A 25785-nucleotide genomic window follows, 5' to 3' on the forward strand; every position below is an offset into this window, starting at 1 on the left:
ATGCTGAGAGAAATCTGAGGGAAGAATGGCTATCCAGTGATATCAATCTGCAATGTGATACATGGCTCAGAGAGCAAATGGCATGTTAAGCCATATAGAGAACTGTTTGGGCTTCATATTTAGGAAGCAGTCTCTCACTCCGCTCCTCTGTCCCATCCGTGTTTCAGGGTCTGCGTTCTTATCTGGGCACCACAGTTCAGGAAATGCATGAGACCATTTGGAGAAGATCCAGAGAGTGGCAATGATCTTATAGTCCTATAAGGGGCTTTAGGAAATGACCTTTTTTAAAAAGAACGAAAAGAACACAATGTTTAGAACCTCTGAGCCTATTATGTGGGGCCAGGAATAGTAATAGAGTTTCCCTTGCCAGGTCACAGGAGAATTGGATCAAATCTCTTCCCCTTTCACATTCCTCATAAAGTAGCTAGAGCCAAGTAAAATGTTTCCTCATGGCTGAAAACAAATAGGAAAACTTTGCCCTTGTATAATGTCCACAAGACTTTGCTGATTTAGATTTCAGGTGTCTTTTGAATACTTGCAATAATTCTGAATTGGGTCAGCAGAACAACAAATATGTAATGGCATTCAAAAAACAACAACTGTGGAAATTTTATTGGATAGATGGTGAATAGTGCAGTTGAAACCTCAAAGAAACAACCTAAGAGCATGAGAAAACCTTGAACAGATTAGGCCAAGTGTCATCTAGATTGGCGAATCACATGCGTCTAGAAAGTTGGCTAGCCAGGCACGAAGGCAACAGCCCTCCCTTGTTTATCCTCATCTTTATTTTAAAGCATGCTGCTTTGGAATATGGAGGTTTTATTTAACTATCAACACTAACGTTGATAAAGCAATCTGAGCAAGTGACCGTCACATCGTGTTGCAATGCATTTTATATGCTAATTATGCATTGTGTAAAGAATCCCCTTTTTTTTTTGGTCTGTCCTGAATCCACTACTAATCGTTTTCATATGGTGAATTAATTTTGGTGGTTCTGGGGCTATATGAGGGTTTTGCTCTATTCACTCTCTCTGCACCCTTCTTAATTTTAGAAACTTCTTTAATGTCCCTCTTTTTTCTAAATAAAAAAGGCCCCAAATGCTTTAATAATTCCTCACAAGGAAGACTCACAATTAGCTAGAAGGATCACTATAATCTGAAGATAAGAATTCTTTTTTTAAAATGTCAGACCAGTGGCTTCGATAGTGCAAAATTCTAATTTTTTACAGCATTTTTCCAGTTCCAGCAAAGTTTTCCGTATGCCCAATGTCTGTCACTACAACTGTTCATGTATCTGGTTTTGAGACTCCTAAACATTAATCATGGCAATTATCAAAATTTCCATTCTGATGTCAACAGAACATTTGGTTCATCCAACCACTTCCAGGTACATCACCCTGGGAGGAAGGGCAGGATAGGAATTTAATGGGTGGAATTCAGTGTAGCACTAAGGGAATTGCTCCATCAGTGAAGCATGTCTGCTTGCCTGATGGAACAGTCTCCCCCCATCATATTATTCTGGATTTTTTCCCCAACACCCCCCAGCCTATTTGGGGGACAAGAGGGCATTTGGAGGAGGAGTGGGGAATTGCCTTGCATGGCCGTCCACTAGCGAGATAAGTTAGTTGCATCTAAACCAATTAATAATAATTATAATATATGCACAGATATACTGTGGGAAATGGGTAATGATGGAAGTACCCAACAATACCCAGTTTGGTTGAAATATATGTACTAGTGGTGTTCATCAGCTCTGTGTGCACTGTGAATTGTGAAGTAAACCGGGGTGACTCAGAAAAGGTTCTCATGTTTCTGAGTTTGATTAAGCTACTAAGAAGGCATCCTACTGAATTAAAATTATAAATTAAAATGACGAGAAGTTTGTCCCAAGGCAGATTCTGAAAGCTTCTGATAGGCTCTGTGGCTTCAGCTACAAGAAAAAAGGCCTCACCCCACCCCACACATCTGTTTTTTGGATATTTTTTGAAGAATATCATAACCATCATGGTAGTGGTGAATGTATGTATAAATGAGTAAATGTTAAACACACTATATTTCAATGCATGGTTTCAAATGTTGAAATAGATTCTCTCTCTCTCTCTCTCTCTCTCTCTCTCTCTCACACACACACACACACATATATTTCTGTTTTACAATTTAAAATACTCATTTTTACATCCTTAAGATAACAATGACTTCCCTTCTTCTCTTTCCGTAGCTGATTTTACATATCATGAATCCCTACATATTTTACAAAAACTATACCATTCAGCATTCCATTATTGGATCCATCAAAACTTATTTACACTGTTGAATTTATCTTAATACTGCCAGCGTTTTTAGCTGTGCACAATTATTTCCCATATATTCAATAAACGTTTTCCAATCTTCTCTAAACGTACGTTCTTCTTCTTCGCTTATTCTTTATGTTAAGTCTGCAAGCTGCACATATTTCATCAGCTTAAATTGCCATTCTTCTTTAGCTGGGAACTCACTTGTTTTTCATTTTTGGGCTAATGAAACACAGGCCGCAGTAGTGGCATACATAAACAACATTTTTTGACACCTGGGAATTTCAGTCTGAATTATCCCCAACAAAAAGGACTCTGGTTTCTTTTGGAAAAGTACTTGTTAACAATCAAATGTTGAAGCAGATTCTGTTCCAGTTCCGTGTGTGTGTGTGTGTGTGTGTGTGTGTCCCCATCAGCTAATAGGTTCCTGTACTTCCTACCCACAGGCTGTTAGGCAGAATGTCCACAGATGAGCGGCACCTCACCTCCAGTTGTGGATCCTTCATCAAGACTGAGCCATCCAGCCCATCTTCCGGCATCGACGCCATCAGCCACCACAGCCCAAGTGGTTCATCCGACGCCAGCGGTGGCTATGGCATCACTATAGGTGGCCACCCCAATGGCCTGGATTCACCACCCATGTTCAGCAGTGCGGGGATTGGCGGAGGGCCCTGCCGCAAACGGTACGACGACTGCGCCAGCGCCATCATGGAAGACTCGCCCACCAAGTGCGAGTATATGCTGAACGCCATCCCCAAGAGGCTGTGCCTAGTGTGCGGGGACATTGCATCCGGGTACCATTATGGAGTGGCATCCTGTGAAGCATGCAAAGCCTTCTTCAAGAGGACAATTCAAGGTATGGGGGCTGGGAGAAGGGATGCAAGGGATGCAATGTGTTAAAATGGGTTCTTTGGTTTGCAAGTAGAAGCTGTTGTCGTATGTTTCCCAATAACTGAAATAAGATCTGGGGCGTGTTATGTTTTTAGAAAAGGGTTAGAGCTGACAGTTGAGACTCTTGGTGAATGTGGAGTCAGACTGCAGGGTACCCAAGTGAAAAATGAAACGCTTTGCAATCCTTACCATTTGGGTCAGTAGCAAGCAGTGTACATGTGAAAAGGATCTTCTAGGCTGCATCAGCAGAAGTATAGTATCCCGATTAAGGGAAGTAATAGTCCCACTTTATTCTGCCTTGGTCAGACCACACCTGGTGGACTGTATCCAGTTCTGGGCACCACAGTTTAAGGATATGGATAAGCTGAAATGAGTCTGGAAATCAAACCCTGTGAGGAACGGTTGAGGGAGCTGGGTGTGTTTAGCCCAGATAAGAGGAGACAGAGAGGAGAAATGATAGCCACCTGCATATATCTAAAGGGCTGTCACATGCGAGATGGAGCAAGCTTGTTTTCTCCTGCTGTGGAGGGTAGGACCCAGACCAATGGCTTCAAGTGACAGGAAAGGAGATTCTGACTAAACACCAGGAAGAACTTTCTGATCATAAGAGCTGTTTGAGAGTGGAAAGGATTCCCTTGGAAAGGTGGTGGACTCTCTTTTTAAGCAGAGGTTGGATGGCCATCTGCCATGGATGCTATATTTGAAATTCCAGCATTGCAGGGGGTTGCACTAGATCAGCGGTTCTCAACCTGTGGGTCCCCAGATGTTGTTGGACTACTGTTGGGTCGAATTGCAGCTATAAAAATGAATGTATTGCCTAAAATGCTATTTTTATTTCAATCCTTGCAAATTTTGGACAAGATGGATTGTTTCAAGAAGTGGCAGAGAGACATCTCTAGATTTGTCTGGCAGGGCAAGAAACCTAGAATTAAGTTTAAAATTTTAACTGATGCAAAAGAAAGAGGTGGATTTGCCCTGCCAGATCTTAAATTGTACTATGAATCAGCAGCATTCTGCTGGCTGAAAGACTGGCTGCTTCTTGAAAATACAGACATTTTGGATTTGGAAGGTTTTAATAATGTTTTTGGGTGGCATGCATATCTTTGGTACGACAAGGTTAAAGCTCATAAGGCATTCAAAAACCATATTGTCAGAAAATCTTTGTTTAATGTCTGGATAAGATATAAAGACTTGCTGGAAAGTAAAACCCCAAGGTGGTTGTCACCTATGGAAGCTAAGGCTCAGAAAAAGCTCAATATGGAGGCTAAATGGCCAAAATATTGGGAAATTTTGGAACAAGAAGGTGACAGATTGAAACTGCAGAGTTTTGAAAAATTAAAAGACAAAGTGCGAGATTGGCTTCATTACTATCAAATAAGAGAGGCCTATAATTTGGATAGAAAAATTGGCTTCCAGGTGGATAAATCGAAATTGGAAACAGAACTGTTAGAACCAAAAACTAAGATTTTGTCAAAGATGTATAACTTGCTGTTGAAATGGAACACGCAGGATGAAACGGTCAAATCAGCAATGATCAAATGGGCGCAGGATCTAGGTCATAATATTATGTTTGCTGATTGGGAACAGTTGTGGACCACCGGTATGAAATTTACGGCATGTATTGCCTTAAAGGAGAACATTATGAAAATGATTTACAGGTGGTACATGACCCCAGTCAAGCTTGCTAAAATTTATCACCTGCCTGACAATAAATGTTGGAAATGTAAAGAAGCTGAGGGAACATTCTTTCACCTCTGGTGGACTTGCCCAAGAGTTAAGGCTTACTGGGAAATGATATATAATGAACTTAAGAAAGTATTTAAAAGTACCTTCCCTAAGAAACCAGAGGCCTTTCTCTTGGGCATAGTTGGCCAATGGGTGCCAAAGAAAGATAGAACATTCTTTATGTATGCAACAACAGCAGCAAGAATACTTCTAGCTAAATATTGGAAGACACAGGATCTACCCACCGTGGAGGAATGGCAGACGCAAGTGATAGACTACATGGAGATGGCTGAAATGACTGGCAGAATCCGTGACCAGGGAGAAGAATCGATGGAACAGGACTGGAAAAAGTTTAAGGACTATCTACAAAAATACTGTAAAATCTTTGAGTGTCAATAGGATGTGGGAAGTAAAAGCAACAGGGTTTGTGTGACTTTGGTCAAAGGTGTGTGAAAAGAAGAATCTAAGAAAAAAAGGATAAGCGGTTTTGAACAGAACAATATTATGTCATATTTTATAAGATGAGGTACGGATTAAAAAAATGGAAAATGGGGACATAATAATTAGAATATAACATTAAGTATGGTTGAAACAAGGTTTTGAATTTGCTGAATCTGATTGGAGTAAAGTGGAACACAAAAAAGGGGGATGTGAGGAGGTCAAGACAGAGGGGCATGGAACTTTATAAATTTAAGAAAGAGTGTTTTTCTCTTTTCTGTTTTTCTATTTCTCTTCTTTTCTTTTTTTTCTGTCATATATTTTTGTTTTTCTTGAGCTTTATGTATGGAAATGATGCATTTTGAAATGATGAAATTCTTTGTTTTGTAAAATCTTAATAAATATGTATTTAAAAAAAACAGATGTTGTTGGACTACAACTCCCATCATCCCTGAGCTCTGGCCTTGCTAGCTAGGGGTGATGGGAGTTGTAGTTCAACAACATCTGGGGACTCACAGGTTGAGAAAGGCTGGACTAGACCATTCTAGATGATCCTAGAGTCTTCCAACCCTACAATTCTATGATTCCGTGACAAGCACTGAATTTATTTAGTTATAAAGATATTTGTATACTGCTATACAATAAAAATATATCAGAGCTGCCCTGCCCTCCTGCCACTGCTCTGATCAAAACTGGAGCCTCCAATGGCTGCTTTAAAGGGGGTTGGGGAAGATTCGAACACAGGTCTCCTGTGTCACATCTTCTTTCAACCCTGAGACTTCCAGGGCTTGTTCATTTAAAGTATGTGCATCCTCATGCTTGTCATGTTTGATTGTTATTATGGGTTGACCCTTATTTTTGCTTGTGACAGTGAAGTCATGCTCGGCAACTTTACAAAGAAGGGCCACTGTCGATTTCCATGGCTTTCAGCTGTTAACATGTTAGCAATCCTGTGAGATAGGATCATTGGACACCCTCAAGGTCCTCATTTATATTCAGTCTGTATATCCCTTAGCACCTATTACCACTTCAAAATGTGTGTGTCGGGGGGCGAATGACAGAAGATGCATTAATACAGAGTTATGGTAATATTATTCATCAGCCGATGCTACAGAACCAGGAAATGCCTCCTAACAATAGCTGGCAGTCACTTCACTGTAACAGTTGTTGAACGTACATCAAAAATAGCCGTGTGCTTCTGCAGCAGCAGCCAAGTGCTGTTCAGTCCTGACAGAGAGAGGACTTTTGAATTAGAGGATGTAAAATGGAACAGAATGCTCCTTGTAGGTTTCTGTTGGGGTGGGGTGGGGGGCAGGGGTAGCTATTCCAAAGTTAGACCTGATGTATATGTTCTCCACAAGGAGAATAAGTTTGAGCCTCCCCCTCTTCCAGAGAAGGGCTTTCTGGTGGACCACTCTGAAAGTGACTGCAGCGCAGTGCTCTGTGCTGAGTGGTTGTGGGACAGAGTAATTCTATTTTAGTTAATTACAAAGCCCCCAGTGTAGCTTCTCTCTACAGAATTATGGGGAATGGACCATCTTTCATTTCATTTATTTTATTTTCTCACATTTAGGAGTGAAAATAGGCCCCAAGCTTCACCTTGCATCTGCGTTTGTGCATTAAAACAAAATCCATCTGTTTCTGGGTTGTTCTTTGCTCTTTTCACGTTGATTCTGTAATTTGGGTTCCAATCCATTCTGTGTAAAATGAGGCTCTGTGTTCTCCATTCAGCAGAATGGGAAATCCAAAAATGGACTATACATTTTTTCCCCTTTTGGCCAAAATGGATGGAATTTACAAGCCTGGGAGACCCTCCGGAGTGGGTTAAGTTTGCCAAATTCTGGATGAAAAGGTGTAGTGGCTTTCTGAGGAGGAAGTAAAGGGACTCACTTTTCTTTATTTTTCCCAGGAGGCAGGGGGCATCAGACTGGAGACTTGTCTCATGTTCTTCCAAGTCATATGATAATTAAGAGGCGAATGAGTGGTGTGTCTTGCTTGTAGTATGCTAAAAAAACCCCCCAATGTTGTAGCTTCACACCAGCCTTTCTTTTCCTTTTCCCTTTCCTTTTCCTTTTCTGTTTCCCTTTCCCTTTCCCTTTCCTTTCCATCCTAGTCCTTGTTTGTTTCTTCCAGTAGACCTTACAATGTGAGGCTGTCCAAAATGTTGTCTGCAGAGTTCCAAAGAGCTCTTTTTTGTTTTGTTTTGTTTTGTTTTGTTAAAACAGCGCAATGTAGGGTTTTATTTTTTTTAAAAAAGCCACATACACAACAACCTTAAATGAAGCTTTCATCTTGTTTTAAAAAGGGTCTGCTTCTGTGCTTTAACAACTACAACAAAATCCAGAGCTCCTGGGTGCTTGGCAGGCCTTTTGTACAGCCTCACTTCTTGCAAAGCCCAATGCCTTAAAGAAACATAGAAATACAGGAGGTACAGAAATTACAGAGTGGCACAAGACATTAGGGGGGCTGCTGATCCAGTTTGAGTGTGTGCCTATATGGATTCCAACTCGCCTTGTTATTTGCGACCCACCTTGAACTGATGCACACTCCTAATTTACACTCCACCTTTCTGACTGCTACAATATGGCTTACAGTCAGAACAAAGGCAATGCAGAATAATAATAAACAATGTTTTCCGCAATACCACAGAGCAATGCAAATTAGGGGTAGTTTTAAATGGCAGGCACCTCCCATACGGACGGTGCAGATGGGGCAGAGTGGGCATCAGCAGTAGGTCCTGCTGAGATGCAGGTGTCCTGGCATTTGTCTGAGGATGCTGATACTATCCCCGATTCTCTACTCCTGAATTCTGGGAATGGGAGCTAGAAAATAGCAGGATGCAGGTTCTGCTCTTGTTCACAGGGAAAGGATTAAAGGTTGAGCTCTCAGTATTTATAGCCACCCTGGCCAATCCAGGGGCCGCATGCTGTCTGTCAGCCCCCAAGACTGCTGATGTTGCATATCTCTGTTCTGTTCTGGGCCAAAGAGGGCTCTGAGATCTAAGCGCACAAAGTCCTGGGTTGCTTTCAAGATTATGTCCCACTTCAAGCCCTGGATCTCCTAGCTAGCCCACTGTCTGAAGTCATTTCCCTCAATTATGCATGGTCCAATAGGATGAGTGACATGCTCAAAGCATACTCTCGCACACATGTGTGAGCATGCATGCATGTGTGCATCTTTTGCTGCTGCTCATTGGCGTGCGCAGGTTCCTCCTCTGGCTTCTGAAGACACCCTGGAACTCCTTCGGCTTCCAGATTGCTCCAAGTCCACAGTGACTGAAGTGGCAGCATGACTGCCAGCCGGTGGGAAGGCTGTTGGAATCCCAATGAGTTAATCTCATCACTTTATCACAGGGCACTTACAGAAATTGCAAGGCAGCGTGAGTGGTTCTGTCCTGTTGGCAGGCAGCCTCAGGACCCATAAAAGAAATTGGGAAAGTTGTGGGGGTGGGGAGGAATAAAACAACAACAACAACAACAGAGCAGAGAACTTTGCTAAATTTTGAAGAGAGTTGCTTATCTTGAATGAGGTTGACTGCTACCTTCTTTTACCTGTGCTTTTCTCTAAAGAAGAGAGAAAGAGGGGTTTTGCTGCTTAAGCCTATCTGCACCCGTTCACTGCAGCACATTGCTCTTACTATCAGACACAATACAAGGTGATCTGATGGCATTAACGTTTATCGGCGATATTTTCATAGTTCCTCCCTTTTAGTCAGGGACAACATGAATGCACCGGAACAGTTTCTTGTTTGTGACTTGGTACAAAGTTTGATAAAAGGATGTGCAGGTCGCAAAGCAACATTGCTGGCTGATTCTTGACACCAGATTTATTTATTTTTTTAATTCTTTGTTACCTGAAGATGGATAAAACTGTAGGTTTGCTCTGAAGGAATTGTACCCTTGCATTTGAAAGGGAGAAATGGGTGATTTAAATAAAGGAATGCAAAACAGACAAACCTACTGTGCTTTCCATGTCCCTTCTAACTCTGCAATTCTATGATTCTATAATTCTTTGATTCTTGTGTGTGTGTGTGTGTGTGTGAGGGGAGGCACTGCAGAAAAGCAGGGATTCTGTGGCTGGCTGGCTGTACCTGCCTTGCTACTGCAGTTCATTTGTTAACTAGAGATCAAGCTTGAATTTCAATTTCCAGCTTTTAGAGATATTTGATACTTCCTCGGCTATTGAAATTCAGGCGCTGTGCAGTGCCACGGTATAGACTGAATGGAAGCAGCTGGTACTGCTCTCCGAGCTCCTGAATCTAACCATGTGGTGGCAGGACTGTGTGAGCATGCAGAAGGGCATCAGAGAAATGAAACTGCCTCACGTTGGTGTTGACTGTCAGGATGTGGGTCTTAAAAGATAATACTCTGAAGGTGAAACCCTTTTGTAAGGCAGGCAGGCTCAGAGACAGCATCGTTGGGGGTTACAGTGTTCCTTAATAAGCCCCGGGAGTTAACTAGTTCATCCTGCTGTTTTGGCAGCGTGATAATTATTCTTTTAAAAATCAAGTAAGTAGCAATTTCAATGTGATTTTCAGTCCTTAGCTCATTTCAGAACCAGAAGCTATGCCTGTAATGGGGCCGCTGCCAAAAATGGCAACCCATGTTGAAGTTTTTCCTCCTCTCCTTGTATGTCATTAAGGAAATGCCTGACATTATATCATCATGCCATATGTTTCCCTGCATTCTCCAGCATCAGCCAATGACATGGCGCAAGGGGTGGGGAACTATGTGATGTTGCACCACATTTTTGCCAAAAAATGAATGGCAGGGTGCGGTTGCTTTTAATAGCAGCCCTATGGTCCAAGTCATATCTCAACCCAGCTTCATTCATTCCGGTATGGACGATGTAAGAAAGATTATCCAAAGTTAAGAGATGATGTACCAAGACTGCAGGATGGTGACTTGTTTAAGGTCATCTCAGTACACTTCCTCTCTCTATGCATAAATAAACTTGGGTTCAAGACCATATCCACTGATTAGGTTTCTTTTCTCAAAGTACTTTGAAAAGGCATGCTCTGTGTGTGTGTGTGTGTGTGTGTGTGTGTGTGTGTGTGTGTGTGTGTTTGCATATATGTGAAAGGGTAATGTCAGAACTGTATCTGCAAGAAATCTTTTCTAGAATCTTTATCTTCACTGTTCTTCGTCTGCCACCTCACCCTCACTATTCATGAATTTATAAACTTCTGACCACCTCCCTTCATTTTTTAAATGTAGATTGTAAGCCTAATTTGCAGGAACTAGGGGTAGGAAAGAAATTTGATTCAGTTTTCATGTACTACCTAATTTGCATTTCCTGAAAAAAATACAAGCACCGAAAAACAGCCACCCTTCAAATTTGCACTTCTTTGAATTTTACAGTGCAGTTCTCCGGCCAAGTAATGTGTACAAACACACACATACTGGGATAAAATGCATGCATAAAAATGCACGTTAGTGAAAATGGCATGTGAGAATGCATGATATTAGGGGAAATTGCTTTGCAGAAATGTGCATATTAGACGAAAGTGCATACAAACATATGCATTTTAGAAATAATCAGAGGACATTCATACTAAAATGCTGAAGAATCTTCATGGGGACTTTTCCTTTTCATAAGAAAAACCTGCAAACTGATGTGGCAATGCAGAGAATTAAATTTAGGACTGGAAAAATGAGAAACAAGTGAGAAATCAAAACTGATACACCTGCCCAATTTGTAGAAGGGCTCATGTAACAATGGCACTGGTCAAAGCAGCGATTCCTTTTTTGTTGTTTAAACAACACTTCTGAGGGCATAAAAGCCTGCAGTCATCTTCTCTTCTATTTGGTGCTAGTCCTTAGTGAGCCCCTCTTTGTCTTTGCAGGGAACATTGAATACAGCTGCCCGGCAACCAATGAGTGTGAAATCACAAAACGGAGGCGCAAATCCTGCCAGGCGTGTCGCTTCATGAAATGCCTCAAAGTGGGGATGCTGAAAGAAGGTAAGGCGAGCCGGGCGCATGACTTCTGTCGATTTGCCAACACCTAAAAAGCCCTCACCTCTCTCTGACTGAGGCCAGATTATGCTTTTGATGTGAAGGAGGAAGCAGCTGGAGTTGGTTCGAATTCTGAGTGACCAAGGGGAGGAACACAGTGACATGCCGGTTGTGCTAAAGTGAAATTCTGTTCCTGACCTGACTGAAAAGGTTAAAAGCAGGCAAATCTAAACCTAACACACCACAGTCAGGTGTGAAAAATGCATATGTGCTTAACTGCAGTTAACGAGCATGTTTCACTAGTTTGTTTAAAAGAGTTGGTGTCCCAACCTTCAATTTCAGACCTCCTAGGTCAGCTTCCACAAAAAATGGAAATGTGTTTTGAGGTGCTTTGGCAAATAAAAGGGTATTTGCCCAGCACTGGAAAAACTTAAGATTCCCCAGTCCAATCTGAGGAGAGCATTCCACAGTTTGGGTACCACACCTGAAAAAAATACAATATTTCTCTGTGGAATCTCAGAATGTGGAGGTACCCAGAGAAGGGACTTAGAAGATGGCATTTGGGCAAGAATGTAGGACTCCAACACTGATGGATATGTGCAGATGGTGCCATGGCTCCCAACGCAATATGCTGCTGTCTTTTTTTAGTCTATTGTGCTGTTTGCATTGATATTTTGTTCCATTGGAAACCCTCGTCAGAGGGGTTGCACTTGGCTTATTTTCCACGCGTGAAAAATGCCTTTTCCTTATAAAAAAGGGGGGGTGAGTCATCTGAGCAGTGGCATTCCCTTTCTCTTTCTTTATAGGCACTTAAAAATGGCTGAAGAATCATTCCTTTCATTCCCCATTTATTTGTACACATTTATTTTATAAGAAACATTTACAGAATTGGCATGCTACAAGCTATAAGATTCCATACATGTAAAAACAGAACTGTGCACTGAACATTAGGGTGTTTGCAGAAGAATGTGGGGTTAGAATGAGAAGGGTTGAGTAAACCTGTCCATTTCAGTCCCATATCAGTTGGTAGGATTTTATTTTTAGTCCTTGTGAAAACTTATTTACCTTGTAATGCAAATCTCACCTACTATAAACATTTTCGCAAAGCATTTCCCCCTCATAGAATGCATTTTTGTATGTCTCCACCCACTCTAAGACATGCATTTTTATGCACACACAAACTCCGTTACATGCCTTTTGGTACACATTACTTGACTGAAGAAGTGCATTACAAAACCTGGAGAAGTGTGAATTTTGAAAGGTGGTTGTGTTTCGGTTCTCGTATTGTTTCAGAAAGTGTGTGTTATGCTGGTTTGCCTTCCAGTGCAAACTGAATCAAATTCACACCCACCCACCCATCCCTAGACACGACTGGGAAGGAAGTTTGATCATAGTCCATTTGTTCTGAGAGGAGATAAACATCCCTGGCTGGAGAGAGGCCTTTGTCCCTGTGCAGGTGGTCTCCTTTGCCCTGCAGTGCTCAGCCCACCATCTCACCCCACCTATTGATCTGCTCAGTGTTGTCTGAACAGTGCTTGGCTCATCCCCTTGTGCTCCTCTTCTCCCGCCCCCTCCATCCATCCATTCAAGGTGCGCCACTGGGAATTCAATGGCAATTAAACACATTCTTATGGATTGGCTTCAAAGCTTCATTTCCCTGGGCTCCCTCCAGAATGGAAGGATGGGGGGGGGGGACAGGGAGGAAATGTAGCCCTTGTAACTCTCTGCATCGATGTACTTGGAAAAGCACAGCTGCCTCACAGCCTAACCCACACGGAAAGGATATCAGCACTGGAGAGTGCTCCAGCCCAGCACATTTCAGCCAAAGCAGGCAGGCTGCCATCTGTGGAAGCCAGAGATGAATTGGAAGCCATAGTGCTTTCCTCTGAGGTGTTGCAAGAGTGATAAAAAGCTAGTGCTGTTAGTAATGTAGATTTAAACCCTGTTTTGCCCTTTGATTGACAGATCTTATCTGAGGTTAAATTTCTGCCTCTCGCTCACTCTCTCTCGACTGGAGCTCTCCTGACATTGGTGAGCTCAGGCCTGTGACCCTTCGTGACCTTGCTTTTAGATTAGGATGGTGATGGATTCAGAGAGAGAAATTAGCCTGCTTTGAAGGTGGTGGAGTGACCTAGCGATGTGTTGTCCCTCGGAAGCCGGGAAAGATGAACTCTCTCTCGGTCCCTTGGATTCTTCCATTTTACTTACTCTGATTTGCTCTTTTCCTTTACAGCTTCACACCATATTCATTCCAGCATCCACTTAGGGTCCAGTTCTTTATCTCATATGGGCTTTGCAGCACTGAAGTTTAGATTACACTGCACCAAAGGCACACTGCTTTAATTGAACATGTAATCGTATTATATGTGCAACCATTAATAGTTGTGATTCAGAACATCCCTGTTGCCAGGACCTCAGACTGCTGTTGCTTGTCATGATAATTTATACTTCCATCCTATGATAATATACATCTGTATGCAGGTAGCCATGAACTATTGTTACTGCTATAAAGTCTGCAACTACTAGCAACAATCATTGTAGCATTGTTATTACTATTATTATCTGCAGTAATATTATTTGCAGAAGAAAAGGAACTCAGTCAATACAATGGCTTTAAAAAGCCCAATAAAGGCAAGAAAAAAATAGTTTTATGGTATTTAGTCTCCAAGGAGTCAGCAATTTTCTAGGAAGAACAAATCCAAAATTGTTTGACTTTCAGCACAGAGATGCAGAATTGGCTGGGGATTTTAGTTTATGAAGGGTTCATTGGCTCTTCCTACCTCTGGCTCTCTTAGATCATCCATTCAATCTCCCAGTCAAGGCAGGGTTGTTCCCAAGTGCACATTTTTCTAGTATTATATCCAGGTCAACCTTACAAGTTCCAAGTGCTTCCCATGAGAAGCACCTCATACTGATCAGAAGAGAGCCTTGATATTCAAAGTAATATGTTTCTCCTTCCAGGATCCCATTCGTTATATTGTCCCCTATCACCAACACTTCCAAATGCCACATTAAATAATTCTCCGCTGCTTGCTGTTTTGAAAGAGATACAGTGTGCTTTTGCCATCTCCAGAGACGTCAGGATCACATCAGACTGTAACAACAGTTCTGGCAGTTATAGAAGATAGCTCTCTTCTTATTTTCTAGTTTTTAAAATCTTGATTTTCTCTTGTGACCCATTACCAGTCACTTACTATAAAGTTCTGGTGAAAATCCCAGTGAAAACACAGATCTTCTTAACAAAGGGATAACGAGATTCCCTGTTTGGTGTTTTGTTCTTTGGGGCATTTTCACACAGACTAAAAATAGAGTCCAGCTGAGCACAATGTCATCTCCGAAATGCCCAGAGCTAAATAATATAATTGGGAGTTGTCTTTTTTTGAAGTTACTGTAAGGTCATTTTTGCCATCATAGCGCAGTTAGATTTATTTGGAGCTCGCGTGTCTAACGAATCCAGTAGTTACTGAAATCATGACTCAACATTACTCCAGAAAGTCACTAAACAAGTTTGTTGGATATTTCCAGGCATCTGCCTCTAGCTTCTCTTCTGTTTGGCATCAGCAAACATCTGCTTCTCCCTCAAACCTACTGGCAGAGTTTGTTGACTGTTGCTGGTTACAAGCTGAAAGACCCTTGCTGTCTGTCTGAAGCCCATCTGACAATGGCTGTATGCTCTTCTGAACCTCAGATGAGTTGCAAGGGCTTTGGGGAAGGAAGAAGAAGTGAGCAGCAGTCTAGTCCATGCAGTCCCTTTCCCCACCCAAGAAGCTTCCTTCTTCATCCTCTTTAGGTAGGACTTTGGTTAGGAGCTGTGTGATAGAGCTCACATACTAGTGGTGCAATCCTAACCATGTCTGCTCAGAACTAAGTCCTATTGAATTCAGTGGGTCTTACAACCCAGTAAGCAGGGATCCGACTGCAGCCTAAGAAGACCTTTTGGGCACAAACCCAAAAGGCAAGATTTGCCAGAAATAGAGACTGTCTTTGTCAGGTTATGGTGACGGGGGGCGGGGGGAGGAGGTGGAGAGGAAGGCTCCAAATGAATCCTTAAAGACTGTGAAAGACTATCCTTGTGATGTACCCAGCACTGGGGGTTTGTTATGGCAATGCAGAAAGCGATTGAGAAACAGAGGCAGGAAGGGAGCAGAGTGAGCAATCAATAGGTTTCTCAGATATCCTGGCCACTTTGCTTAAGAGAGCCCTAATCAATGCAGTGCAACTCAGGGAATGCATGTGCCATCTCAGTTTCTTCCCTCATGACACTGCAGAGTCGAAACTCACTACAGCATGTGGATAAAACACAGTGTGGGAAACTTTCCATGTCAAACCTGATATATAAGCCCAGCACACACGTGTTTAACATGCCAGCTTTCTTACCTGTAGTTAACCATCTTTATTCCTACAAGGATTTGCCACTGTTGCATCCATTTGGTGTCAAAGGTTGGGATCTGCAGCTCAACATGCAACTATGGAGCTGCTGCTTCCATTCGCCCTTGGCATCTTAAGTTGTACAATTCTAGTTCTGCATTGGTTGACAAATAGTCAACTAGTTGTGGGGCGGGACTTACCTGACTGCCTGGTGGTGGAGTCACTGCTGCTTATTGGGAGGGAGAGGGGAAAGGCAAGGAGACTGTGAGCAGGAACACTCTATTGGCTCCACTGGAACATTCATATGGTACTGACCTCCCCACTGCCTTGCCCCCCAGAAAGCATCAGTAACACATCTGCCAGGTCAGATAGCCCCACCCTAGCATCCACTATTGCATGTAGTGACGATGTAGTGACGAGGGCCAGATAAATGGCATCCTTGCTAGTCTTTATGTCTTAAAGATACCTTTGCCTAGAAATTAATTGGTACCATATATATACATATATCCCCTTCATGGATCACTGCCTTGCCGTGGCGAAGGGGCTTGAATAACTCAGAGAAGCTATGAGCTATGCCGTGCAGGGCCACCCAAGATGGACGGGTCATAGTGGAGAGTTTTGACCAAACATGATCCACCTGGAGCAGGAACCGGCAAGCCACTCCAGTATCCCTGCCAAGAAAACTCCATGGACAAAGAAAACTCAGCAGTGGCCAGAGGATTGGAGAAGATCAGTCTACATCCCAATCCCAAAGAAGGGAAGTGCCAAAGAACAGATCGTGAAGCTGAGGCTCCAATACTTTGGCCACCTCATGAGAAGAGAAGACTCCCTGGAAAAGACCCTGATGCTGGGAAAGATGGAGGGCACAAGGAGAAGGGGACGACAGAGGACGAGGTGCTTGGACAGTGTTCTCGAAGCTACCAGCATGCGTTTGACCAAACTGCAGGAGGCAGTGGAAGACAGGAGTGTCTGGTGTGCTCTGGTCCATGGGGTCACGAAGAGTCGGACACGACTAAACAACAACATATACATATATAGGGACGCGGGTGGCGCTGTGGTCTAAACCACAGAACCTAGGGCTTACAGATCAGAATGTTGGCGGTTCAAATCCCTGTGATGGGGTGAGCTCCCGTTGCTCGGTCCCTGCTCCTGCCAACCTAGCAGTTCGAAAGCACATCAAAGTGCAAGTAGATAAATAGGTACCACTCCGGCAGGAAGGTAAACGGTGTTTCCGTGCGCTGCTCTGGTTTGCCAGAAGCGGCTTAGTCATGCTGGCCACATGACCCAGAAGCTGTCCAGGGGCAAACGCCTGCTCCCTCAGCCTATAGAGCGAGATAAGCGCACAACCCTAGAGTTGTCCGCAACTGGACCTAATGGTCAGGGGGTACCTTTACCTTTTTATATACATATATATCTGATACATGGTGATAGTATCAGTCTAGACTAGGAACGGAAAATCTTAAAACTGAGCTACACATCCAGCAAAATCATTTGGTAGACAGCATTTCAGACTGCCAAGTGGAGGTTGATATTTTTGAATGTCCCCCCCCCCATGTTAAAAGCAGCAACAGTGCCCTCCTTGAATATGGAAAAAACCAGTACATCAGGAACAGGCATAGCCTAGTACCTTTCTCTTTGATGTGCTGCATAGGTATAACTAGAGAGGTAACTCCTCCTACATTCTGAACTGGTAAAGTCAAGGGAAGACTTTGTAATGCTATTTTAAAAAATACATAGCTCTCTTTTTTTCTTGCAAACTGCCCTGAGATATTTTGATGGGAATAATAATAATAATAATAATAATAATAATAATATTCTTAGAATTCTAAAATATGAAACTCACCTTGTAGGAAATATTTCAAAGAGTGCTGAAAGTTGGAATCTTGCATGTTGGAACACAATAGAGTTGTTTGGCTCTTCAAACTCGACTAGTATTTTATCTATTTGGTGGGCAGGCAGGGAGACGAGAGACTGAAAATGACAGTAAGCGAGGTCGCATTTCAAATGTGAATTCTTTGAATGAGGCTTTCTTAGATCAAATTGCATGTTTCTGATCATGCACTGAGGTCATTCTCTTGCGATTGTGACCTTACAAAGCGTTGGTGCAGAAAAATGCTGTTTTGTCCATTTACTCTGCATTAGGCAGCTCAGGCGGTTTGGGCTAGCAGGCATGGGCAGAGCTTAGCACACACACACAGCTAAACATTGGCGGGTTATGTTTAGCCTGTGCGATCAGTAGAATGAATCCTGTTGTCATTTTCCCTCCAGGGAAAAGCCTTTCTTTGGGAAGGGCTGGAGGGGAGCAGGCATGCAAAGACCTCTGAGAAACAAGAAACAGAGGCAGCAAAGGCGGAATCACTGTGACAGAAATGCATGGCAAAAAATAAAATAAAATAATTCTCAAGGAATTTCCCCCTTTTTTTTTCAGGCTAAAGTTGCTGATAGCTGTGTGAGAAAGTAGATCCAGGGGCTTTTTAAAAACCTGACTACTTTCCTGTTTAGGTGGACACATATATGCATAAACATTTAATAATTTTATATTGATGCAATTATCGTTAAAAGTCTTGATATTGACAATACAATTATTGTTAAAAGTCTCAATATCTGTTTGCTTTGGTTTTCTTTTTTTCTTTAATTGTAGTAGAGATTGTGCTTATTGTATACTTATGTACTTGGATCCCGCTTCAAGAACTGTTGATGGAAAGCTGTCTATAAATGGCTTAAATAATGACAGTAAATGGCTTAAATAACAGTAGTGACATAGTGGTAATAAGCAAAAGCTTTCTAAAGACTCTCAAGAGTACAGTATAGCCTTTCTTTAAAAAGTCTTATCCAAATCATCTTTCTGAACATGTATCAAAACAGAAGAGAGGAAGTCAGAATGCTGCAAGGGGTTAAGGTGTCCTTAAATTTTCCTTGAACTGGCTTTAATATCTGTACACCTTAAACTCATCTTGAGCAATAATCTCTAATTTTAAACAACGTCTTGGATCATTACTCTTAAATAATGACCTGTCTGAAGTCCGATTCATTTGTATTTCAGAATTTCCTAAACAATATTTCTGCTACGTTTCACATCAAAACACTTGACTTGAGGTCATGTTTGAGTTCCTTTCCTGTGAACCTGCCCCCCACCCTGAATTGCATAGAAACTAGGATAATATTTCCATTGCGTTTATCTCATTGTGTTAGCAAGCAGTGTTACCAGGTTCTTCACCTTTCAAAATCTTTTTTTTTTTTACTCTCCAAGAGATAGGAATAAAGCATAGGAAATGGAGAGGAACAAAAATCTAACCACATGAGCAGAAACCGATTAGAAAACACCGAACTAAGAGGAAAAGCTAGCAGAAGAGGACAGGGTTAAAAAGGCCAAAAGAAGAGGTTAGCTATATTAAGCTTAATTTGAGAGTGAATATATTTCCTCTCTCTCTCTTGATATTTCTACAAGATAAAACTCAACAACAATCCAATCGTGAACCCGAGATTACAAGGCAAGCTGCTTAGGCAACAAGAATTTACAAAAATAATTCAAAACTAAGAGAAATAATGTATTAACCACTTCCATGATCACAGCTAATCCACTTTTCTCTAACATCCATGACACTAAGAACCCCATTTTCCTGCTACTCTAATCCCAAACCTGCTCACTGCTTTAACTAGCAAATCCCAGCTGCTCCTTCCCAGAATTCCACTGTCCAATAGACTTCCACTCCTACTCCAACAATATAATTTTAGAGTTTTAAGGGACCTCAGGGGCCATCTGTTCCAACACTGCACCATGCAGGGTGCAATTACAGCATCCCTCATAGATGGCCGTTCCGCCTCTGCTTAAATACCTCCAGCAAAGGAGGTCCTTCATTCCGGCCTCCAAGAAATTTCCTCCTTTCATCCAGCAGATTGTGAGCACAGCTCACTGCATACCCTCTGACATTTTTCCAATGAAAATACAGACGTCCGACCTAAGGGAAAGCAGAACATTCCAGGATCAAATCAGAAACCGGGACGGCTTCTGTAAATCTGGTACTATCCCTGGAAAATAGGGTCACTTGGAGGGTCTGTCACTGTAACACATTCTCTTGCAGGGCCCCTCTGATTTAACACTTGCATCAAAAGGCTTAATTTCATTGGGGATGCTTCCCCATTGACCACACCTCCGTGCTAGGATCTGCTTCAGCTGCTCAATGTCTGCATGCCATATAGTTCTTGAATTGAAATTGAAATACTGTATTGTCACTTGTACAACTTGTATACAGATTACACGAGCACCCCCCACTCAGCTCTCTTAGTCTTAATTCCCCTCGTTTACTGACGCACACCCATCAAACTCGAAAGTCAGTTGCCATGTTGTTATCTTTTCATTCAGCAGCCTAACAGCCCATGGATAGAAGCTGTTCTTTACCCTGTTGGTGCGACTAATCATGCTTCTGCCTGAGGGCAGGAGATCAAGAAAGTGCTGGCCAGAGTGTGAATCATCCCTGAGAATTTCCCTCACTCTCCTGAGGCAATGTTAGTCCGCTATTTCATCCAGTGGATTCACGGGACAGCCCATAATATCTTGTGCTGTATTCACCACCCTCTGTAGGCACTTCCTATCAGTTGATGTCAAACCAGCGTACCACACCCTGATGCAGTATGGAAGGACACTTTCTATTGTAGAAGGAGATCATCAAATGTTGATTGACATCGTTCTTAGAGGCAGAGAGAACCAGTGTCAGGGAAAAGATGTGTAATTTCTTTCTCTTACACTGCAACTAAACAGAAAACAGCACACTCTAGTACTCTAAACCCACTTCTGTTATACTGACTGCTGTAATGCAAGCAGCTAGCTAAAACAATAAAGAATTAATTTGAATGGGTTATTTTTGTCTCTCTTGCTTTCTCTTTAAGTATCTTTCGGTGGAGCACAACCGTTCAAGAAGTGCCCCCTGCTTCTCAAGTGTTCCCTGGGATCCCCCCTCCCCCAACCCCCTTCCATTCTGTGCATTTTCTGAAAGATATTTGATTTCAGTGAAAGCTCTGCTGACATCCATGCAATATGCTTGCACTTTCTCTTTGTGCTTCCTGGGAAGGATGAGGACTCCTCCGGGGATTCTGGGTAATTGGGTTAGTGGCCAGCTCATGTCAGGAAATTAAAAGGCGGCCCTGATCAGGTTGCGGCTGCATGGGGTTTAATGGCTTTGTATTTATAGAGTATTCTGCTTCTACCCGTGCCAGAAATACCACTTTTCTGCATACTTCAGGTGAACAAAGCACATGGAGGAAAGTTCTCCCACTGAAGGACAATTGTGCTTTGAAAAACAATTTGTGTTTTTTTGTGTTTGTAACAATGCTGATATGTTTTCAGGAGAGTTGCTTGAGGAATTAAGTTTCTGTGAATTCTGATGCAAACTGGCCTCATCACCTCCCAGACTGAAGTGTTGGTCACAGTTATCTAATTATCATTAGAAGGTTGCACTTCTCCTAATTTTGCTATATACCTATTGTATATGTATTAATATAAATTAAAAATGCATATTTTGGGATGAAATGTTTAGAAATGTATACACAGAGACATATTTTGTGGATTAACAAAACATTTGCAGATTAATTGGATTTATGAATGAACATGCAAAACTGATACGAGCTGGAAATGTACTATTCAGCACTAGTTTTAAGAATAAAGAGCTTGCGTCCGAAGTGGTCCCAACGGCTCCCTTACCACCCCATTCCCAACGGCCAAGGGCGTCCGACAAGGTTGTCTCTTGGCCCCTTTACTGTTTAATCTCTATCTTCATGATGCAATTTCCCCTTTGAAGCTAGCAACTAAGTATCCACCTCACTTAGCAGGTCACCCCGTTGCTTCCCTTTTCTATGCAGATGATGCTGTCATCTTATCCAGAACAGCTGCGGACCTAGCAAATGCAGTTAATGCATTTATCGCCTATTGTAAGGCGGAAGCTCTTAATATTAATTATAAAAAATCAAAAGTCCTTCACTTCACTCATTCTCGCAAACTCAAGCTGGAGCCGCTTAAGATCACAGATGGCTACTTAGAAAAGGTAAAAGCCTTTAAATATCTAGGCTTAATATTCACTTATAATCTCTCCTGGACTACCCATCTACAATCTGCCTTTTTCGCCGCAACCACGACCTCCAATGCCATTGTCCGATTTTACCACCAGAAGGGCGGCAAACACCTTCCAGCAGCAATTCAAATATTTAATGCCAAAGTTGTTCCTAAACTATTATATGGCTGTGAAGTATGGACTACAGCAATATCAGGTAACTTGGATCGCCCACTTCATATATTTCTGAGATCTCTTTCCGGTGTCCCGAGATGCGTCTCAGGTGCAGCCCTACGACTTGAGTTCGCCCAGCCCTCAATTGTAAAACGAGCATGGTGTCGAGCCATTTCCTATAGCTCCCACCTACTAGCATCGGATGCTCGAATTAGAGGTGGTTTTTCCAACCTGATCCTAAGAGACATTCATAATTCCCCTTGGAAAACTACAATCAACCTCAAACTCCGCTCTCTTTTTAATCTGAATTGCAAAACTGTTCTTAAATTAGAGTGTATCAGTCCGGCGGCCCTACCTTCAATTAAAAAGAAGTTACAGCTACTTGACTTCTCTAACACAGCTGCCGATGCAAGAGGGCCGTGTTCAGGCCTAGCCCTAGCTATTCCTCCCCCTGAAGGAATCCCTCTATACTGCTTCACAATTTCTTCGGAGGCTAAGCGAAGGGCCTTTACCTGTGCCCGTCTCAACTGTTTTCCTACAGCAGTTCTGTCGGGTCGTTATTCCAGAGTCCCCATCGCAAACAGAACATGCAACTGTAATGACTCGGCCCTGGAGACTATGGAACATGTAATGCTCTTCTGTCCCAACTGGACAGATGAAAGATCTCGGTTTTTAACTCCTCTCATGAACAAGCTTCATCTCCCAATCCAGCCCTGGATAGTGTCCCTCTTTTTGCAAGATTCTGATTGTTGGATCACCGAGATGACAGCTAACTTCCTGCTCAGTGTGATGAGGAGGAAGGCTGCACTGGCTTCTTTTTCGGCACCACAGCTGTAGTCGATACTCTGCACAGTCGGATGAGGTTCCAGGTAGCTTTGTAGTGCAAGGACGGTGGAGCTGGGACGGATCCGGGGAGCTGAAGGACCCCTTTGATGATCCTCCTCCAGCCTCGGCAGTTTTTTGTCTTTTTGTTCTTGAACTATCGGTCATTCGGTGTTTTGGATCCCCTGTTGTTTCTGTTATCTCCTTTCCCCCCCCTTTGGGTATTTGCCCAGGACGATGTCTGCCTTTGCCTCCCCACCCCCATTTTATGTTATGCTGTTATTTCTATGTATGTTGTGCTATGGCCACACGGCTAATGCAATAAAATCTATATATAAATTTGATTACTATTAAACCATTTCCAATGTCCCAGATGCTTAATGTAGGATTTGCTCCGCTGCATCCTCTCTCTTATAGCAATCTGGTTTTTTTTAGGGCAGGGATGGGGAATACTTTCCCCTGGCAGACCACTCACCTGTCCATCAGCTGATGTCATAATTATGTCAAATGATTGGCATGTGGGTGGTCCCACCCAGCTGTCAAAGTTGGCCCATGAGGGTAGAGGGAGATAATGACCAAGCAGGATTGAACTCTTCACTCATTAGCTGATGCATGGGGAGTTCAATCCTGCTTTCTGAGATATCAGGTGTGGGGCAAATGGGCATGGTTTTTGAAAAACAGCCTTGTGGGGCCAAATGGGGAGGCCTGGAGGCCCTAATTTGGCTCTCAGGCCCGAGGCTCCCAGTCCCTGTGTTAGGGCATTTCCAGAAGATAGGTGGTCTTACACCCTGGAACTGATATGATTCTTCGGACTTATTTGATATCCCACATGTGCATTCTCTCTTTTGGCTAGTATGATAATAAATGCTGCTTCTGGTGAATGCTTTTATGGTGCTCTGCATAGCAGTGTGGATTTTAATGGTAGGAAATAGCCTGGCAATGGGGATGTAGCAGGGTTGGCCATACCGAGTGAAAGAGTAAGGTAGCAGATTGTGAGCAGCAAACTTTCATGTCTATGGTGGGGGGCGTATATGTCTGTGGGCATGCACACATACCCCCATGCCCACATGTGCACCAAGACATTAAAAACAGAGCAGGGTGTTTTATAGTAACAAGCATTGCTATGTAACAAGGCTTCCTATCTACAAAGCAGCCAGACACACCTTTGTCGTAAAAAGCACAGGGCTGAGTAATGCAGTAAGATGCAATAAGTTGCGAACAGTTGGGTTGACGGGGACTCCTTAAACTGGCCATGCAGAAAAACTCTTAAATACAGACACACACATGCAGAAATGCAGGCAGACGTACGGGTACGCGGTGCCCCAAGGATCAAATACAGAATGGAAAGTCAGGAGACCTACCCTGCCATAGGGACTCAACGGAAAAGGATGCATAGCCTGCAAATTCAATATGACAGCAAATGGGCTGCATTTCCCACTGTCTAGGGCTTTGCTTCATGGAGCTTTTAGAGGTATTTTTAGTCTTTGGGTAAGAAAAAAGAAACTAAACTTGATTGCTTGTGCTACCTCCTCTGCACACTCGGCTATTTTTACTTCCGACAGACTGGGCCTACATCCAGCATGTAGAGGGGGGGGGAGGGGGGCTCCGAAGTTGGAATTATTTGCCTTCCATTAAGAAAAAAACCTCCCAAGCCTGATGTTATCAAGTCAGTGAGGGGACATCTGATCTCAAACTTGTTGGACAGATGTCTCTTGGCAGGGTTGCGCTGGAGAAAGGCAGAGAGAGCAAACAGATCAGTAGAATGGCTCTCATACTGCAGAGGGCTGGTACTGGCACAGCTCTGTTCGAAGGACTTCTGGAACATGAGTGGCACCAACAGGATGATTAGAAAACTGACAGCTTTAGTCAAGGCAGGAGGTAAGGCTGAATCTGAAGCCACCGTGACTCTCCCCCCACACCGGTGAAGTGCATCAAAAGTTTTTTTTTTTCACAGAAAAGAGAATTAATAGGAAGAAAGCAAAAAGTGAAGACGCTACAAGGAGAAGGAAAATTCTTAGCAGCTTTTCCCAATAGTGTCAGCAAGCAGGTTGGGAAGCTGCATTACATTACGTTCACCTGCCTTCAAAAGCCATTCTTTGGGTAACGATACATTGGGGGGAGGAAGGATGCAGGTGGCACTGTGGGTTAAACCATAGAGCCTAGGACTTGCCGATCAGAAGGTCGGCAGTTCGAATTCCCGTGATGGGGTGAGCTCCCGTTGCTCGGTCCCTGCTCCTGCCAACCTAGCAGTTCGAAAGCACATCAAAGTGCAAGTAGATAAATAGGTACCGCTCCAGCGGGAAGATAAACGGCATAAATAGTTGAGAATATTCAGCAATATGGCCCTCTTTGGGAAAGAGCCCAGAAGAGAAAATGTTGAGGATTTTTTTTTCTGAAAAAACTCTTATGAGAAATTTTGCCTCAGCTCTATACTCACTATTGCTTCACACAACACAGACACAGAGTTGCACACGCTGTTGTCACCTTTCCCAGAGGAAAGTCTAGTATTTCATTCTCTGCCTGTATTCTTTTTAATGCATGCCCACGTAGTGAGAAACAACCATTGAGTAGTTGGGTTTTTGTTTTGTTTTAAATCGGCAAGTAAGTGAATTGGAAGAGGGTACAACAACTTGGTATGTTAGGTACTCCACTCCCCCAAATAAGCAGTCCTAGACCAAAACTGGAACTGCTTCATGGTGCAATGAGGGGATTGCTTCTCAGTCTAGTGAAGCAACCAAGCCGCACTACAGACCTTTTAACTTCTACTCACAACTTCCCATCTCAGACAGCAGCGAACCTTCTGCAGCTGCAGGAACTTTAACTAGACTGATTTGGACGGTATGACTCACATGTGCTGTGTTTTCCCTCGTCGTCTTTGTCTGCCTTCTATAGGGCACTTTCATTTAGTGCTGTCACTGCACTGCTGTCAAACCTCAGACTCAAGTAGCCGGCGTGAAATGCAGAATAATTACTGTAACTTAATTTGTGATTGATATCCTCATGGATCTTGCAAATCTCAGCATATCCATCCTACTTCCATTTCTGTTCAAGCCTCAGAACTGATTTTTTTTGCTTT

At 42.8% G+C, this 25785-nt stretch overlaps 1 protein-coding gene and 1 long non-coding RNA gene across 6 annotated transcripts in view; both read left to right on the top strand.

The window, feature by feature from the left end:
* The window catches only part of LOC310766653, a 331293-nt gene that overhangs the window by 210553 nt on the left and 94955 nt on the right, over positions 1-25785 (top strand). The window lies entirely within an intron of this gene.
* Positions 1-25785, top strand: part of ESRRB (estrogen related receptor beta) — a 158647-nt gene that overhangs the window by 108678 nt on the left and 24184 nt on the right. For 4 of the 5 annotated variants that reach the window (XM_083616481.1, XM_083616480.1, XM_083616479.1 and 1 more), the window contains 2 exons: positions 2738-3147; positions 11191-11307. In XM_083616481.1, the coding sequence (XP_083472607.1) occupies positions 2751-3147; positions 11191-11307 (514 nt within the window). In that variant the 5' untranslated portion in view covers positions 2738-2750. The remainder of the gene's footprint in view (positions 1-2737; positions 3148-11190; positions 11308-25785) is intronic. The other variant, XM_083616482.1, reaches the window with a different exon arrangement.

This window comes from Podarcis filfolensis (genome assembly GCF_964270895.1).
Source record: "Podarcis filfolensis genome assembly, chromosome: 1".
In the NCBI taxonomy this organism is placed as follows: domain Eukaryota; kingdom Metazoa; phylum Chordata; class Lepidosauria; order Squamata; family Lacertidae; genus Podarcis; species Podarcis filfolensis.